The sequence below is a fragment of the Oncorhynchus kisutch genome, linkage group LG10 (genome assembly GCF_002021735.2).
Source record: "Oncorhynchus kisutch isolate 150728-3 linkage group LG10, Okis_V2, whole genome shotgun sequence".
In the NCBI taxonomy this organism is placed as follows: Eukaryota; Metazoa; Chordata; class Actinopteri; order Salmoniformes; family Salmonidae; genus Oncorhynchus; species Oncorhynchus kisutch.
Genome location: NC_034183.2, coordinates 54,773,074 through 54,792,586, shown reverse-complemented (window position 1 = coordinate 54,792,586; position 19,513 = coordinate 54,773,074). Strand labels below are relative to the sequence as shown.

Sequence of the window (19,513 nt, the reverse complement as noted above, 5' to 3'; positions counted from 1 at the left end):
CAGCCACCCACCCATCTGCGAAGGAGTTAATCGCCTGGTGTTGTAATGAATTAAATAAAAGAGTTTCCGCCGCATGTGCCGAAGAGAGGGAGGGGAGGGGAGAAAGAGCGAGCCAGAGGGAGGGGAGGGGAGGGGAGAAAGAGAGAGCCAGAGGGAGAGAGGTAGGGGAGGAGAGAAAGAGCGAGCCAGAGGGAGGGGAGGGGAGAAAGAGAGAGCCAGAGGGAGAGAGGTAGGGGAGGGGAGAAAGAGAGAGCCAGAGGGAGAGAGGTAGGGGAGGGGAGAAAGAGAGAGCCAGAGGGAGGGAGAGACTGACAAAGCGGTATGAGGATCCTCTGCACCTGACGGAGGGAAGGGACAGCCTGGTGTGACTGGAGAGGAGAGAGGACAGGAGAGGAGAACAGGTGCTCTGCAGGTGAGAGCAGGGGGAGGTCGGGGGGTGTTTAGTGAGGGAGGAGTGCGTTTAGGTCTGGGGGGGTGTCTCGTATGTCAAGGCAGGGCTGATCTATGTTGTGGTTGTTGTGGGGACAGGCTCCATGCGTTTGGCAGCTGTAAGGCAGGCATTCTGGTAGAGTGTATGTACAGTATGTGTATGTGTACAGGTGTGTGGGGTACATGTGAATAATAGTGAGAGATTGAGGAATAGAGCGAGAGAGACTGACTGAGTGAGTGAGAGAATGACGGATTGAGAGGGGCGGGGGGTGGAGGAGGGGTGTAGGAAGGAGAGGAAAGGGGAGAGCGCAGTCTGCTTTGCATGCAGGTCAGGCAGTGCGGCGCTCCAGTCTGTGAGGCTCTGTTCCTTCTGTCGGAGAACCCTGCCTGTCTACGGCCCTCTCCCGCACGTGTGAGTGTGTGTGTCTGTGTGTGTGTGTCTGTGTGTGTATGTGTATGTTTACGATAGACAGTGAGGCAGGGATGCTGTGGGGGTTGCGGTGTATGTCAGTGTGTGTGTGTGTGTTTTGCTGTGGGGGTTGTGTCAGTATGTGTGTGTGTGTGTGTGTGTGTGTTTGTGTGTGTACGCCGTGGCAGGGGAGAGATAGGAGGGGAGAGGGAGGAGGGATACAGCATACATTTAACCCCTGGTCCTCACCTCTAATTCCGCATGGAGGTGCAGGCAGATCTGTGACCTGAAACACATTGGGTAGTAAATATGTAACGCAGCAGGAGTATGTATTACCTGGGGGGTTAAAGATGTTTCAGCATAGTACTAGGGATGCTGGTGGAGTCATACTGTATGTATATTAGCTAGTATGGTAGACTGGTGTGTGGTGGCTATGATAAATATGGGGCTGAGGAGGTGGATGCAGAGTGTTGACTCTGTTTGGCACAGAGTAGGATTTTTGAGGGGGGTTCATTTATTTTCAATTAGTATACTGTATGTAAAGGTTATGATTGGTCAGAAACTATACTTCAAGGTAAACAAAATGGCTTTATATTACTGAACGCATAGTGTTGTCGTTAGAATCCTCTGACCTGTGCTATCTACCACACGGCAGCAGTATTTGCGACTCAAAGTCCAATCTGTAGGATGGCCAATCAAGGTGCAGTTCAAACAACAACAGGAGCTGAAGTGGTGGAGAAAGAGAGGCTGTTTACTCTGACCTTAGATCTGTAAACAAGACTCATTACACCACAGTCCACAGAACAGGCACATGCCCAATAAACATTCTCACATTACTAGTCTGTGAGGGAAGAAAACATCATTCAGTTATTCACTTGCAGAAATATCTGTCTGTCTTTCTGTCTGTCTGTCTGTCTGTTGTCAGGGGCAACCCTAGAGCCCAGGCAGACTAGACTGAATGACTGACTGACACATGAGCAGGTAGAATCTAACCCAGCCCATCCCACAGGCAATAGAGCCTACCTCCTAGTACAGTCATGACCTACTTTCCACATGGACACACACACATTTCCATCCTGCTGACACACACAAAGGCACAAAGCTTTGGTTCACCTGACCGCCAACACAAAACCAGTAGAATGGAATAGAAGTCACTTATAGAACAGAGAGAAATGAGAGAGGCCAAGAGTGTGAACTGAATGTGTTCTCTAGTAGACTTTAGTGACATCACAACATTCTCCTATAGAGATAAGTGTTTTTACGTTAGTAACATTCAGCTCCTCAGTAAGGGAAGCTCAGGGTTTGGGCCGATTCACGTGTATTTTGCGTGAGTGTAAGCAAAACTCGGTCTGGATCTGACCGTTCTAGCCAGTTCTGACACTGCTAGACATTACAATGAACTCAATCCCAACCTTTGATTTCAACTCATGCCCCATCCATCCTGTAATGTCGAGAAAAGTGAGAACTGATCAGGGAGGCTCATCTGCATATGTAATCAGCAGCCACCTATGTGGTTCAGGGAACCAGAGGAAGTTCCAGACTGTCGCTGTAGTTGTTTAGCCTTGTGTGTGTTGTATAGCTGATTCCTGTCACAAACAGGTCTGGTAGCAGGCTAGTTGTTGTTGCCATGGCAAGGCATATTGCCGCTGTCCTGTGGGCGTACACTGTCCCTCTCTCCGGGTTCTACAGGGAAAACAGAGAATGGTATACAGTGGACAGAACACGGTGATCCAGGGTCAGTTTGAAGCTGTGGGTATAGGTGTTGCCATGGCAGGGAGTCATAGTGGCGGTGCCACCCAGTGCCCTGTGGTTGTATATTGTCACTCTCTCCAGGTCATCACTTAGTCTGGACTGGATCATTAAAAATTCAGCTCCATTGATCAGCATGGGGTGTAGAGGTAGCTACTATTGTATCAGTGTGCCTGCCTGCCCTGTACACCAGGCTGCCTCCTTAGACCATAGCCAGGCCCTGTAGGACTGTTTAACACGGTGTCAATGAGAGAGATAGAGGGAGGAACACCTTAGGCTTAGAGAGACTGGCATCACGTAGGTCATGGGGGGATTCCCACCAGCCATAACCAGCTCTCCAACTAGCTAGCTGACACGCTTTTCATAGTTAAATGAATGTCGCTCATCTATTATAAATGACTACGCTGGGTGAGAGACAGACGTGGGAGAGGATAAAGTAACAGTCAGTTGCAAATGAACTCTTGCTGGTGTCCATAATAAAAATATGATGAGGCGATATCGAAAGGAAACACTGAGAAAGAAAAACTAGCCGACGATGATAAATCAAATGAAGAAAACCTAGGCTACCTGTCATTTTGTCCTATCCTCACGCCGGTGGATATATGGCAGCAGGGAAAACGGTCACTCCGGTAAATGAACTGGAAATTGCCTGCAGATAAGGATAAGGAACTATAATAAGAGTTTAGATTTGGAATCAAAATTCATAAACTGTCGCCATCTTTTTAATTTACATATGATTGTGAGGTGTTTCCAGGCCGTTGGAAGCCTGACCTGCTTTATAGCACACGGTGGTTATTATATTTTAATGGAAAGAACTTCCTCGGGCCTAGACTAGCATGTGTCACAGTAGAGAGGGGCAAAGGGAGGGAGAGGAGGAGAAAAGGAAAGAGGAGGGAGAGGCAGTGAGGTTGTGGGTTAGGTAGAGAATATCAGATGGATAGAGAGAGACAGGCAGGTGCAGCGAGGGAGCAAAAAGGAAGAGAAAAGAAGAGAGAGAGGGGGCCTGTCTGCCGATTGATGATGGTGAAGTCTGGGAGACAGGCCAACATCTGAACGACTGACAGAGTGGCCTGTTTAATTCAATTTCACTTCTTTCACTTAATCCTGTCAAACGGCACAGCCTGTAGCTGGGTCCTACTTGGTTTGAGTTGCAACATTACATTCACAAACAGATCCCCCCCCATTCTCTCCTGCCCACATCCACAACACCTAATGTTAATCACTTAATAAGAACATTGTAACCTTCTTGTTGTATTAACTATTCCCTTAATGGGCTGTCAATATGCCCTGTGTTGGCTCTGATGCAGGATAATGACATGATGCTTGGGATAGTGTGTGTGTGTGTGTGTGTCTGTGCTCTGTATGTGTATGTGTGGGGGGGAGTGGGCTAGTAGGGTGTGTGCAGCATATTTTGGTCTTCGAATGGTCCCACTTCTAAGAGCATTCGATGCTGGTGTGTCACTGTCAAGGGCTTTTGGGTTACCTATTTCAGCCACTCTCTCTACCTCTCCTCTTCCCTCCATCTCGTTATACATCGCTCCCTCTGTCTCTTGTCCTCTCTCTCCCTCACCCATCATGCAATTTCCCAGAGAGTTGATTTCATTGTTGTCAGATACTTGAGAGTAAATGTCTAACACTTCTCTCCCCCCCTTTTCTCCCTCTTTCTATCACGCTCTCTTTTCTTTTCTCTCTTTCTTTTTCTCTCTCCCCCAGCAACAACCCAACTACTGGAGCTTTAAGGTCAGTGCTGTAAGTGACAGTGTTACTGTGTCAGTTTGGGTTTCTCCATCCACTGTGGTGTGTTCTTTTGTGTGTGTGTGTGTGTGTTCTTGTGTGTGTGGCACATCTCTCTCTCTACCTGGTTTCTGCAGCAGCCCTGTGCCCATTGTACCACTGGCACGCAGACTCTCAGTTGGCATCTCTCGAGTCTCAGGCGGCAGCAGCAGCTTAAAGCCTTCAAGCTCCGTTTACTCTGCAGGAAACGATTCTCTCAGGATTAATGCCACCTCAGTCAGTCAGCTAGCGCCTAGCGCTAATGGCTAACATCCATGTGACCTTGCTAGAGTATTACTCAGGCTAACTGAGACGTTAAGAAGAAATTACAGTGCCTTCTTGCATTGTGGAAATTTTACTTTGACATTTCTCAGACATCCTTCTATATTACTGACAGGCTTTGAGGTTAGATATGCTGTATTTAGGGGAAATGTACAGTTATATGGCATGTATTATTTCTGTTCTGGCTTGCCTGCGGATACATCAGTGAGGGTACATCTGTCTTGCCTGCGGATACATCAGTGAGGGTATATCTGTCTTGCCTGAGGATACATCAGTGAGGGTATATCTGGCTTGCCTGTGGATACATCAGTGAGGGTATATCTGGCTTGCCTGTGGATACATCAGTGAGGGTATATCTGTCTTGCCTGTGGATACATCAGTGAGGGTATATCTGTCTTGCCTGTGGATACATCAGTGAGGGTATATCTGGCTTGCCTGCGGATACATCAGTGAGGGTATATCTGTCTTGCCTGAGGATACATCAGTGAGGGTATATCTGGCTTGCCTGAGGATACATCAGTGAGGGTATATCTGTCTTGCCTGAGGATACATCAGTGAGGGTATATCTGGCTTGCCTGTGGATACATCAGTGAGGGTATATCTGGCTTGCCTGCGGATACATCAGTGAGGGTATATCTGTCTTGCGTGCGACACTGAGGTAGATGGAGTTTATGTGTAAGTGTCATGCTGTGGATCTATGTGAGCTGGCATGGTTTACGGTGTGTTGAGGGTTATGTTTCATAGATGTTGTCTGGAGGCTGCTGAGGCACAGCATGGATCTACACAGAGAGGCTTTCATTAAGTATTGTCATCTGTGTGGGTAGAGGCCTCGTCTGAGGTTTACGCTCCCCTGAAATATCATCCGGACAGGGTGGAAATGTTACCAGATATCAATATCCAGATCCCTGACCCATCTACCCCAGAGCTATGTAATATTTACAATATCCAGATCCCTGACCCATCTACCCCAGAGCTATGTAATTATTACAATATCCAGATCCCTGACCCATCTACCCCAGAGCTATGTAATTATTACAATATCCAGATCCCTGACCCATCTACCCCAGAGCTATGTAATTATTACAATATCCAGATCCCTGACCCATCTACCCCAGAGCTATGTAATTATTACAATATCCAGATCCCTGACCCATCTACCCCAGAGCTATGTAATTATTACAATATCCAGATCCCTGACCCATCTACCCCAGAGCTATGTAATTATTACAATATCCAGACCCCTGACCCATCTACCCCAGAGCTATGTAATTATTACAATATCCAGATCCCTGACCCATCTACCCCAGAGCTATGTAATTATTACAATATCCAGATCCCTGACCCATCTACCCCAGAGCTATGTAATTATTACAATATCCAGACCCCTGACCCATCTATCCCACAACTATGTAATTATTAGTGTCCAAAAAAAGCTTTAAAAACCCCTCTCACGTCGAGACATTTTTCTTTGCGCTCCCAACAAACTCTAATCAGAGGCTGTCAGGCAAGCGGTTTTCTTGGAATGACTTCCTGCAGCTATTGGCCAGTCATCAAATCGCTGTCACAATATTCGATTTTCTCTTCATTTTTCTACTTCCATGACTTTGTGGAAATATGATTTTCACACCCTTGATCAAGTGCTGGCCTAATAATGCTTGCCCACTTTTCCAGTGCTCTTCCACATAAATGACATCACGGTGTCTAAATATGGAGATTAATATAATTAAAAGCCTACTGATTGAGTCACATTCTCAACAGGCTGAATTAGACAGAATTAAAGTGAAGGAGGAGAACAGGTGATAAGATGAAGAGGTAGAAGAAGAGGTAGAATCCACCCCGATGAAGATGATTCTGCTGTATGTATCAGACCTGGGTTCAAATACAATTTCAAAATAAACATTCAGATAACCTTTTTATTTTTAAACAAGCAGTTGAATATTGGAATGCATTTCGAAATACACTTGGAAAGTATGTGAAAATGCTCAAATACACTGACTCAAATTGTCACGCCTTGACCTTAGAGATCCTTTTTAATTCTCTATTCTCTATTTTGGTTAGGTCAGGGTGTGACTAGGGTGGGTAATCTAGTTTTTCTATGTTGGCCTGGTTCCCAATCAGAGGCAGCTGTCTATCATTGTCTCTGATTGAGGATCATATTCAGGCAGCCTTTTTCCACCTGTTGTGTGTGGGATCTTGAGTTTGTATTGTAGCTTTAGCCCTACAAAGCTGAATGTTTAATTTGTTACTTTCTTGTTTTGTGCCGGTTATCATTAATAAAAAATTATTAACCTACCCCACGCTGCATCTTGGTCCGACCATCCTTCCAACAACGATCGTTACACAAATACACTCCCATGCATTTAACCCAGGTATTTGAACATATTATTTGAACTTAAGTAAAAGTACTTGTTTGGGCTGTGTATTTGAAAATATTCAAACACACTGTTACGGTTTTCTTCCTGGGAAGGAGAGGAGGACCAAAATGCAGCGTAGTTATGGTTGAACATCTTTAATAAAGAGGATAACGTGAACAACATACATATACAAAATAAGAAAACATGGAAAAACCAAAACAGTCCTAGCTGGTGCAAAGCACAGAGACAGGAAACAATCACCCACAAAATACCCAAAGAATATGGCTGCCTAAATATGGTTCCCAATCAGAGACAACGATAAACACCTGCCTCTGATTGAGAACCACTCTAGGCAACCATAGACTTACCTAGAATACTACACTGAACACAACCCCATCAATCTAAAACCCCTAGACAAGACAAACACATAATCACCCATGTCACACCCTGGCCTAATCACAATAATAAAGAAAACACAGAATACTAAGGCCAAGGGCATGACACACACAGAAAAAAAAGTTTTTCAGAGGTTAAATAACAAATACTCAAACACACATGTATTTGAACCCAGATCTGGTATGTATGTATTCTACTGGCCTGGCCCCTTTTCTATTTTTCCTAGGCAAAGAAGACTACCAGCCATCTCAGGCGTCATCCCCCCTCCCTAGAGTACGCCATTTTCTTCACTCTCCTGCCTAGCGAGCAGATCGCATCAGCGAACAATCCAGCGCAATTTGGCAGAGCAATTTCTTCCATGCATTGATGACTCCCCGTATTATAAAGAGACTGAGCTCGGCCGAGGGGGGGGGGGGGGGGGGGGGCTGAGAGATAGACGGTGCGAGTGAAAGCTAGAGATAGAGGGAAAGAGTAAGTGAGGAGTAAGAGGGAGGTAGATTGATTTATTATGGGGGGTAATTTTTGTTTCCAATTTTAGCGGAACGGCCGTAGGCTTGCTTGTTTTCTAGGCTCTTTGGTGAAATAGCACAAAGTGTGGGGAGAGAGCGAGTGTGTGTGAGAGCAGGGATGTACAAACAGACATAGACTGCAGCAGGAGAAGGAGTAGAGGGGTGTAGAGGGGTGTAGAGGGGTGTAGAGGGGTGCTCGGCTGCTTTGAGAGCTGTCCAGAAACAGAGGTGTTGGCATAGAGAGACACAGACAGCCGGAATGAGAAGCTACTTTTGAGACGGATGAAAAACTGATGACGCTCTGAGGGGTGTGAGCGACAGAGCGAGAAAGGAAGAGGAAAGATGGCACAGAGAGCGAGATTGTAGAGAGAGAGAGAGAGAGAGAGAGAGAGATGGGGAGGGAAAGGAGAAATACGTGCACTGATTATACAAAATATTAACTGACCAGGTGAATCCAAGTGAAGGCTATGATCCCTTATTGATGTCACCTGTTAAATCCACAGGTTAAAGAAGGGTTTTTAAGCCTTGAGACAATTGAGACATGGAGTGTGTATGTGTGCCACTCAGAGGGTGAATGGGCTAGACAAAAAAAATCTAAGTGCCTTTGAACAGGTTATGGTAGTAGGTGCCAGGCGCACCGGTTTGTGTCAAGAACTGCAACGCTGCTGCATTTTTCACGCTCAACAGTTTCCCGTGAGTATCAAGAATGGTCCACCACCCAAAGCACATACAGTCAACTTAACACACCTGCGGGAGCATTGAATTCAACATGGGCAAGCATCCCTGTGGATCCCTTTTGACAGTCCATGCCCCGATGAATTGAGGCTGTTCTGAGGGCTACTCAATATTAGTAAGGAGTTCCTAATGTTTGGTACGGTCAGTGTACGAACAAGGAAAGGTGGCTGAAAAGAGGTTGAAAAGGCCAGAGAATGGAAGGGGGATAGAATAAGAAGAGAGAGAGGTGTGAGGAGTGTGATGTAAGTCAGTTAAAACCACTTGAGGTCGATGTCCGTGCCCACACGGAAATCCAATTAGCATGATAAAAAAACATCGCCATAAAAATCCATCAGTTTAAACTAGAGTTCTCTTTTTTTTTTTTGCATTGGATGTGTCTCAATCCACTGCATCCGCCTCTGTCGCACTTCCGCATCTGTGGTGAAAGGTGAAAGAGCTAGAGCGGTGTTTGTCAGACCATGAGGCATCCCGAAAATCGGTCTTCTTACAAAATTGTTCGTTTTGCTCTACAACCCCCGTAAGTGTATTGGGGTTCGTCTAAATTCAGTTCAGCCCATCTGACAACTTCTGTCTAGCATCCGAACAGTAATGACCCCTCTGTGGAAAGGTGAGACTCACAATCATGTACATGTTGGTTATTTTCCTCTAAGCCTCACAAGACTTGTCTGAAAGTCCCCTGGAACCAGTTGAAAAAAGGTATGGAAGTATATATGAAGACTGATTAGTGCCAAAAATAAGGTGTTTAAATACATGTAAAAAATGATCATCATGTTTCCTGGACTTTCTTATATCTCTCAGATACTTCCTTTAGTTTTTTTGGGAGGGACTATATGTTGTTCCATCTGTAGTGAATCTGTAATGCAATGTACAGGATGGGCTAATAGCAGTAATGCAATGTACAGTATGGGCTAATAGCAGTAATGAAATGTACAGGATGGGCTAATAGCAGTAATGCAATGTACAGGATGGGCTAATAGCAGTAATGCAATGTACAGTATGGGCTAATAGCAGTAATGCAATGTACAGGATGGGCTAATAGCAGTAATGCAATGTACAGTATGGGCTAATAGCAGTAATGCAATGTACAGTATGGGCTAATAGCAGTAATGCAATGTACAGTATGGGCTAATAGCAGTAATGCAATGTACAGTATGGGCTAATAGCAGTAATGAAATGTACAGTACAGGCTAATAGCAGTAATGAAATGTACAGTATGGGCTAATAGCAGCCATGCAATGTACAGTACAGGCTAATAGCAGTAATGAAATGTACAGTATGGGCTAATAGCAGTAATGCGATGTACAGTACAGGCTAATAGCAGTAATGCAATGTACAATACGCTCTAATAGCAGTAATGCATTGTACAGGATGGGCTAATAGCAGTAATGCGATGTACAGTACAGGCTAATAGCAGTAATGCAATGTACAATACGCTCTAATAGCAGTAATGAAATGTACAGGATGGGCTAATAGCAGTAATGAAATGTACAGTATGGGCTAATAGCAGTAATGCAATGTACAGTATGTGCTAATAGCAGTAATGAAATGTAGAGTATGGGCGAATAGCAGTAATGCAATGTACAGTATGGGCTAATAGCAGTAATGCACAGTATGGGCTAATAGCAGTAATGCAATGTACAGTATGGGCTAATAGCAGTAATGCACAGTATGGGCTAATAGGAGTAATGCAATGTACAGTATGGGCTAATAGCAGTAATGCACAGTATGGGCTAATAGCAGTAATGTAATGTACAGCATGGGCTAATAGCAGTAATGAAAAGTACAGTATGGACTAATTGCAGTAATGCAATGTACAGCATGGGCTAATAGCAGTAATGAAAAGTACAGTATGGACTAATTGCAGTAATGCAATGTACAGTACAGGCTAATAGCAGTAATTCCAAATAAACTTTTTCATCAAATAAAACTTATATTTTATTTTGATACATCAATGGTTCTTAAAATTCAATGTGTGACCTTCTTACAACAATTCCATTTGGCTTAGTAGGACCCCCCAGCCCATCTTAGACAAGGCTTAGACTCTTATGGGTTAATAGGTGTCTCTCTAGCAACTATCCCTGGTGAGACAGATTCTTCTCAGATCTGAGAATAGTGAGAATGTCTCTTTCTGACTAATAAACTCTCAGTGGAATGTCTTATCACTTATCGCCATGGTAATTAACAGCTAAAGAGAAACCAGAGACCATCACCCCCTGTCATGTGATCCTGGTGGACTGGACTCCAACAGCGTTTTTTTCTGTGTGGCCTTGCTCCCAACCGTTAACTTCAGCCTCTCAACCTATAACAAGCACTTAACCACAACCACGACACTGACCTTCAACCTGACCCACTCTGGGTATGTACAAGAGACAAAATAAACTCAGCAAAAAAAGATATGTCCCTTTTTCAGGACCCTGTCTTTCAAAGATAACTCATAAAAATGCAAATAACTTCACAAATCTTCATTCTAAAGGGTTTTAACACTGTTTCCCAAGCTTGTTCAGTGAACCATAAACAATTAATGAAAATGCACCTCTGGAACAGTCGTTAAGACACTAACAGCTTACAGACGGTAGGCAATTAAAGTCACAGTTATGAAAACTTAGGACACTAAAAGAGGCTTTTCTACTGACTCTGAAAAACACCAAAAGAAAGATGCACAGGGTCCCTGCTCACCTGTGTGAACGTGCCTTAGGCATGCTGCAAGGAGGCATGAGGACTGCAGATGTGGCCAGGGCAATAAATTGCAATGTCCGTACTGTGAGACGCCTAAGACAGTGATACAGGTAGACAGGAGGGACAGATGATCGTCCTCGCAGTGGCAGACCACTTGTAACAACACCTGCACAGGATCAGTACATCTGAACAGCACACCTGTGGGACAGGTACAGGATGGCAACAACAACTGCATTAAGCACTGCAGTACTTAATGCAGCTGGTGGCCACACCAGATACTGACAGTTACTTTTGATTTGGACCCCCCCTTTGTTCAGGGACACATTATTCCATTTCTGTTAGTGACATGTCTGTGGAACTTGTTCAGTTCATGTCTCAGTTGTTGAATCTTATGTTCATACAAATATTTACACATGTTAAGTTTGCTGAAAATAAACACAGTTGACAGTGAGAGGATGTTTCTTTTTTTGCCAAGTTTAGAGAGAAACGGAGAGGGGAGGGAGAGAGAGAGAAAAGAGGGAGAGATTGGGTTTGTTGTTGGATTTAAAGCAGTTCATAGTCCTAGGTATGTTGGAGCCCGCTGTGTCCTCCTTTCCATTCAGTTATATTTCCTGTGAGATCATCTTGTTTTCTTCCTCTGTGGTATTATAAGAGCGTGGGCTCCTCACAGTAATTGAATGCTATTGAAAAAGCATGAATTGACACGATAGGATGATAGGGAGAGGTAGAGGAGAAGAAGAAAAGGTGCAGAGAAAAGTGGAAGAGGTGCAATCACAGTTTTCCTCTGAAGAGAGAGAGCGTGTCTAGCATTACAGATCTCCTAGCAGACGGTGAGTTTACCTGCCCATGATGATGCACAGGAGGAACTGGTTCTTGGAACGCTCCCCGTCTTCTATCCCACTGGGCACCCACTGGTTGAATCAATGTTGATTCCACTCCATTTCAATGGAATTACATTGAACCAAAGTGGAAAGGACGTTGAATTGACGTTTGTGCCCAGTGGGACATCACTTTGACACCTTTACATAAAGTATCTACGGCAACAACACCAAGTCGATTTGGTTTCTTTCTTCCAACACATGGAGCGAACATATTTTGTTCAACTGGGGGAAATCTATCTTTGTTTCTTAAGTGTTTAGTAGAATTTTGTTTAGTAGAATGACTATACAATGACTCACACCTGTTTTTCCAACAACAGTCAAAGTGAAAGATTCTCATTCGGTGAGTTGCTGGAGTTTGTTGACAGATCTTCTCTCCTGTGTGTGTGAGAGAGATGGAGCTAGTTTCCCTCTCTCCACTTCCTCCTGAGTTCTGTTTGATATTTTGCACGGTCTCCCCGGTTCGGTGTGATTTGTTGAAAAGATCCTCTGTTATGTAGGAACAAACACCAGGAAGTAGCGCTTTGATTATTGGTGTGATTAGAGATGTGACTCACTCCTCTATAGGATATGTATATTTTAGCTCTGCTGTGCTGAGTCAAGCTGATGGCTGTGTTTTATCCATCTGCGCTCTGGCTTTGTTTAGCCCTGGAGCTCTGCTTGGCTCACTGGAGCTGGTGTTTGTGTCTGTTGTGTGTGCAGTGTGTTCTGTGTGTACAATATATGCGCTGCTGTGTGGTACTATGGACTGGGTGCTCCCTGCTCAGTGTGGTCGTTGCTTAGATAAATGACCCCATTAGAAAGCACAGTGGGGGCGATCTGTCAGAGCCACCCTCTCCCTGCGTGCCCAGACACTGTCTGCCTGCCCACCAAATCGAATCAAATCAAATATGATTTGTCGCGCACACATATTTAGCAGATGTTATCGCGGGTGTAGTGAAACGCTTATCTTCCTAGCTCCAACGGTGCAGTCATTTACAAGTGCCACCACTCTGTTGTGGGGCTGTGTGTGTGACTGCTCTGTGTAAATGTTTGTGGTTGCAGTATGAACAGTGCGTGTGTTTGTGTGAGTTCATGTGTGCGTGCATGTGTGTGTCTGTGAGTTTGTATGTGCGTCACAGGAGGTTGGTGGCAGCTTAATTGGGGAGGACAGGCTCATGGTAAAGGCTGGAGCGGACTGGTATCAAATACATCAAACACATGGTTTCCATGTGTTTGATGCCATTCCATTTGCCCCGTTCCGGACATCATTATGAGCCATCCTCCCCTCAACAGCCTCCTGTGGTGTGTGTGAATGCATGTTGTGTGTATTTGTGAATGACCTCAAAGCGAGCACTGCTGGGAGTCAATGAGCACAGCTCTCTGTGAGGCTGCGTCTCGCCTTACTAAATACAAGATTAATGAGAGCCTCGTAGAAAAACATGCTGAAGTCTTATTGAACCAGGACGAGGGATGAAAACGACAGAAAGAGCAGAGGAGAAGTTGTGTTCTAGCGAGGGGCGCTGGCACTGTACTGTAATGTGGGCTCGATGTGTCTGGCTGGCTCTGCAATACTAACAGTCGTCAGCGAGCATTCTGGGAGCTCATTAACGGAGTCTGGGAGCTGGAGGAGACCCGGCGGTGGGGATAGGGGAGCCAGCTCACTGAACAGAACACAGCAGCCTAGCAGAACACAGTCTAGTAGCAGCAGAGCAGCTGAGGAAGAAGAGATGCTGCCTGGGCCCAGGCCAGGTTTAGGCCAGTAGAATAAACCCAGAGTGACAGCCCTGATCTAGATCTACATGGCCTTGTCTAATCCAGAGAGCCCTGGCCTGCACTCATTTAAGGTTGGCCAGAGGCCAGCAGGTCCCCAACCAATAGGGAGAGGATGCAGGTGTAGGGGAAGAGAGAACTTTACATAAGCGTTAAAACATTAAAACAGGTCTCAGTGCCCACCAGGTTATTTTGTATCTTCCCCATTCCTACCTACTGGTCCTTAGTGGATCCCTAATTCTGAAGGTGTTGTGTTCTGGACCTCTGCCTTGCTGTATCCCTCTGCTGTCAGCACTGGTGAACCAACAGGCACCGTCACATGATTCCAGTGTGAATGTTGGTCCTGACATGCTGATACATTATGTTTACCTTAATTTTGTTTGTTTGTCTTATAGTCTGTTTATTGTTTGTTACCTCTTTCACGTTTCTCTGTACTCCTCCCTGTCAAATCCATTCTTTCTGCCTCTTTCTCGCTCTCCTCTCCCCAAACAAACTCCCTCTCACTTTCTCTCCTCCAGAGTCGTAGCCCGCGTCACTCCCAGTCCACCCAGTCTGGGCTAGCTGAGCAGGCTGCTAAACTGTCCTTTGCCTCGGCTGAGTCTCTGGCTGAGACCATGTCTGAGGCTGACATCCCCCTGGGGTTCAGCCGAACCAACCGCTTCCGCCAGAGTCTGCCCCTGTCCCGCTCAGCCAGCCAGAACAAGCTGCGCTCCCCAGGTGAGACCCAACACCCACACTGGACATGACCCAGACAGTGCAGAAACTATACATGACGTGTACATGATCACGTCTTAACCTTTACCAACTACTGCTACAGTAAGACAGTGCTCCCCAGGCGAGACCCACCACACACTGTACAGATAATATACATGACATCAGTGGAGGCTCCTCAGTGGAGGCTTATTTTCCACAAAAATAAAAAAGAGTGAAACTTTAAAACAGTTCCTTTTTAGATAAACCTATAGTAAATATATTCACGTCATCAAATAATAGATTAAAACACACTGTTTTGCAATGAAGGTCTACAGTAACCTCATCAGCACTATGTAGGGTATCACCATGGTGTAGCCGGAGGACAGCTAGCTTCCGTCCTCCTCTGGTTACATTGACTTCCATACAAAACCTAGGAGGCTCATGGTTCTCACCCCCTTCCGGAGGACGTCCTCCAACCTATCAGAGCTCTTGCAGCATGAACTGACATGTTGTCCACCCAATCAAAGGATCAGAGAATGAATCTAGTACTGAAAGTATAAGCTACACCTAGCTAGCACTGCAGTGCATAACATGTGGTGAGTAATTGACTCAAAGAGAGAGAAAGAAAATAGTTGAACAGTTTTGAACAAATTAATTTCTACAAATATTAAGGAGAAGCAAGAGAAAGAAAGAGAGATGTTGAATTTTTTGCCTGGTCACAGACACCACAAGCAAAGGGAAAATATGAGAGGACAGCGCGTAGATGCAAGATGGAATTAACAAGCAAAGTGATCAAGCTGTTTATTTGTGGCTGCTATGAAAGTGAACTGTTTTTGCATGTGATCAGGGGTGTATTCATTCCACCGATTCCGTTGAAAAAAAAATCTTAAAAGGAATCAAGGTCAAATTAAAGTTTATTTGTCACGTGCGCCGAATACAACAGGTGTAGACCTTACAGTGAAATGCTTACTTACAGGCTCTAACCAACAGTGCAAAAAAGGTATTAGGTGAACAATAGGTAGGTAAAGAAATCAAAACAACAGTAAAAAGACAGTGAAAAATAACATTAGCGAGACTATATACAGTTGCGAGGCTATAACAGTAGCGAGGCTACATACAGGCACTGGTTGGTCAGGCCAATTTAGGTAGTATGTACATGAATGTATAGTTAAAGTAACTATGCAGATATGATAAACAGAGGGGCACACAATGCAAATAGTCTGGGTAGCCATTTGATGACCTGTTCAGGAGTCTTATGGCTTGGGGGTAAAAACTGTTGAGAAGCATTTTTGTCTGAGACTTGGCACTCTGGTACCGCTTGCCATGCGGTAGTAGAGAGAACAGTCTATGACTGGGGTGGCTGGGGTCTTCTTCCTCTGACCCCGCCTGGTGTAGAGGTCCTGGATTGCAGACAGCTTAGCCCCAGTGATGTCCTGGGCTGTACGCACTACCCTCTGTAGTGCCTTGCGGTTGGAGGCCGAGCAATTGCCGTACCAGGCAGTGATGCAACCAGGATACTCTCGATGTTGCAGCTGTAGAACCTTTTGAGGATCTGAGGACCCATGCCAAATTTAGTCCCAGGATCCTTAGCTTAGTGATGAGCTTTGAAGGTACTATGGTGTTGAACGCTGAGCTGTGGTCGATGAATAGCATTTTCACATAGGTGTTCCTGTTGTCCAGGTGGGAAAGGGCAGCGTGGAGTGCAATATAGATTGCATCATCTGTGGATCTGTTTGGGCAGTATGCAAATTGCAGTGGGTCTAGGGTTTCTTGGATAATGGTGTTGATGTGAGCCATTACCAGCCTTTCAAAGCACTTCATGGCTACGGACGTGAGTGCTACGGGTCTGTAGTTATTTAGGCAGGTTGCTTTCGTGTTCTTGGGCACAGGGACTATGGTGGTCTGCTTGAAACATGTTGGTATTACAGACTCAATCAGGGACATGTTGAAAATGTCAGTGAAGACACCTGCCAGTTGGTCAGCACATACTCAGAGCACACATCCTGGTATCCGTCTTGCCCCGCTGCCTTGTGAATGTTGACTTGTTTAAAGGTCTTACGCACATCGAGCGTGATCACACAGTCGTCTGGAACAGCTGATGCTCTCATGCATGCCTCAGTGTTGCTTGCCTCGAAGCGAGCATAGAAGTGACTTAGCTCGTCTGGTAAGCTCCTGTCATTGGGCAGCTCGCGACTGTGCTTCCCTTTGTAGTCTGTAATAGTTTGCAAGCCCTGCCACATAAGACAAGCGTCGGAGCTGGTATAGTATAATTCAATCTTAGCCCTGTATGGACGCTTTGCCTGTTTGATGGTTCGTCGGAGGGCATAGCAGGATTCTTCCTCTTGCAAATAACTGGGATGTTGGCCTTGTCGGGTGTTTGGAGAATGTCCTGTGCGTCCTGCTTGTTGTAGAAAAACATCTTAGTCTAATCCGAGGTGAATGATCGTTGTCCTGATATCCAGAAGCTCTTTTCTGCCGTAAGATACGGTTGCAGAAACATTATGTACAAAATAAGTTACAAATAACGCCAAAAAAACCACATAATAGCACAATTGGTTGGGCGCCCGTAAAACTGCTGCCATTTCTTCAGGCGCCATTTTAGAAGATGGCACCGGAACGAAACGGGGATATGGAACAAAACGGGGATATGGATCGAAACGGGGATATGGATCGAAACAGGGATATGGAACGAAACGGGGATATGGAACGAAACGGGGATATGGAACGAAACGGGGATGTGGAACAAAACGGGGATATGGAACGAAACGGGGATATGGAATGAAACGGGGATATGGATCGAAACGGGGATATGGATCGAAACGGGGATATGGAACGAAACAGGGATATGGAACGAAACGAGGATATGGAACAAAACGGGAATATGGAACGAAACGAGGATATGGAACGAAACGAGGATATGGAACAAAACGGGGATATGGAACGAAACGGGGATAAACATACCTGAATTTGTCCAATAGAAACTCATGATGGGTATAGGTCAAATTAAAGTATTATGTAGGAGCCTAAATCTATCGCTGTTACATTGAACTGGGTGATTGGAATATACAGTATATGACAGTCATCCAATATGCTGTAATAGAAATAAGGCCATGTCCATTCATTTAAAAAAGAATCATCCTCCCTCCTCTTAAACGTCACCGACTGCCACTGCACGACATAAACATGACCATGTAACAGCCTTTAGCAGATACATAGCTGAGGCAACATTTTCCTCATCCCAAAGCTTTTGTGGACTTCAACTTACTCATCTAATCAGAACGGCTTCATGCCATTTTCATATTAACATTTACCTAGTTTATCTGCTATCTTATCAAACCTTATCCGCTTGCATAGTAAATCATTATTCCTAATTCCTTTTGCGTTTGTGGTTATGCTTTATTTGAATCCACTATTCAAATGATTGCGAAATGATTGAACCGTGATTACATTTGCATATTTTGTAGCCATTTCAGAAGCGTAAATGATGCACTCCCGGCTGGGTGTTTTTATCAGGGACCAATCACACAGCTCCTGAGTTAGTCATGTAACCTACAGCCTGGTGTCTCTTCGCACCCTCAGATGAGTGTGATGATTCTCTGCCTGCTTGCCCTGTGGTGCGTTACTGCTTGCACAACACTGGATCATCCACACCTCACTTTACATATCTGGGACACGACAACCATACACAGCCATACACTGCACTGCATTTCATTATTAGCACAGGGATCATATGTTCATAGACATTAAGTCATGATTCAAATCCTGATGTATTATTCATTTATTTCTGCTACAGAGTCCTATTGAGTGAACTCAGCATTGGGACAGCTTTACAGTGTGGACTACAGTATTATAAGAGTGAACTCATCGTTGGGACAGCTTTACAGTGTGGACTACAGTATTATAAGAGTGAACTCATCGTTGGGACAGCTTTACAGTGTGGACTACAGTATTATAAGAGTGAACTCATCGTTGGGACAGCTTTACAGTGTGGATACAGTATTATAAGAGTGAACTCATCATTGGGACAGCTTTACAGTGTGGACTACAGTAGAATAAGTGTGAACTCATCATTGGGACAGCTTTACAGTGTGGACTACAGTAAAATAAGTGTGAACTCATCGTTGGGACAGCTTTACAGTGTGGACTACAGTATTATAAGAGTGAACTCAGTGTTGGGACAGCTTTACAGTGTGGACTACAGTAAAATAAGTGTGAACTCATCATTGGGACAGCTTTACAGTGTGGACTACAGTAAAATAAGTGTGAACTCATTGTTGGGACAGCTTTACAGTGTGGACTACAGTATTATAAGAGTGAACTCAGTGTTGGGACAGCTTTACAGTGTGGACTACAGTATTATAAGAGTGAACTCATTGTTGGGACAGCTTTACAGTGTGGACTACAGTAAAATAATTTTGAACTCATCGTTGGGACAGCTTTACAGTGTGGACTACAGTAAAATAAGTGTGAACTCATTGTTGGGACAGCTTTACAGTGTGGACTACAGTAAAATAAGTGTGAACTCATTGTTGGGACAGCTTTACAGTGTGGACTACAGTAAAATAATTGTGAACTCATCGTTTGGACAGCTTTACAGTGTGGATGGATCAGACTTATAAACATTGGTGGGTGTAGGCGATGCTAAGCACGCAGGGAGAATCAGAGCGCTGTAAAAGCAGTGACAGTGACAGATGATGAGCCCTTTGGAAGAGGAGTTTAGGCAGTGCTTTAGGACAGTGGCACTCTCTCACTCCCACCTCCTCCTCCTCTGTTTATCAACCAGACCTTCCCTTTATCTCTCTCTCCTTTTCATTTGACTTTCGTCACCCCTTCCTCTATTGTTCTATTATCTCCTGCGCCACCTTCATCCTTGACTTT

The 19,513-nt window shown here is 44.8% G+C and overlaps 1 protein-coding gene across 1 annotated transcript in view; it reads left to right on the top strand.

Annotated features, from left to right (window-relative positions):
- Window positions 1-331: 331 nt before the first annotated feature.
- LOC109897299 (SRC kinase signaling inhibitor 1) overlaps window positions 332-19,513 on the top strand; it is a gene marked incomplete at its 5' end in the record, with an annotated part of 52,403 nt that continues 33,221 nt past the window's right edge. The window contains 3 exons of the mRNA XM_031834974.1: window positions 332-412; window positions 4,301-4,336; window positions 14,461-14,659. Of these exons, the coding sequence (XP_031690834.1) occupies window positions 332-412; window positions 4,301-4,336; window positions 14,461-14,659 (316 nt within the window). The remainder of the gene's footprint in view (window positions 413-4,300; window positions 4,337-14,460; window positions 14,660-19,513) is intronic.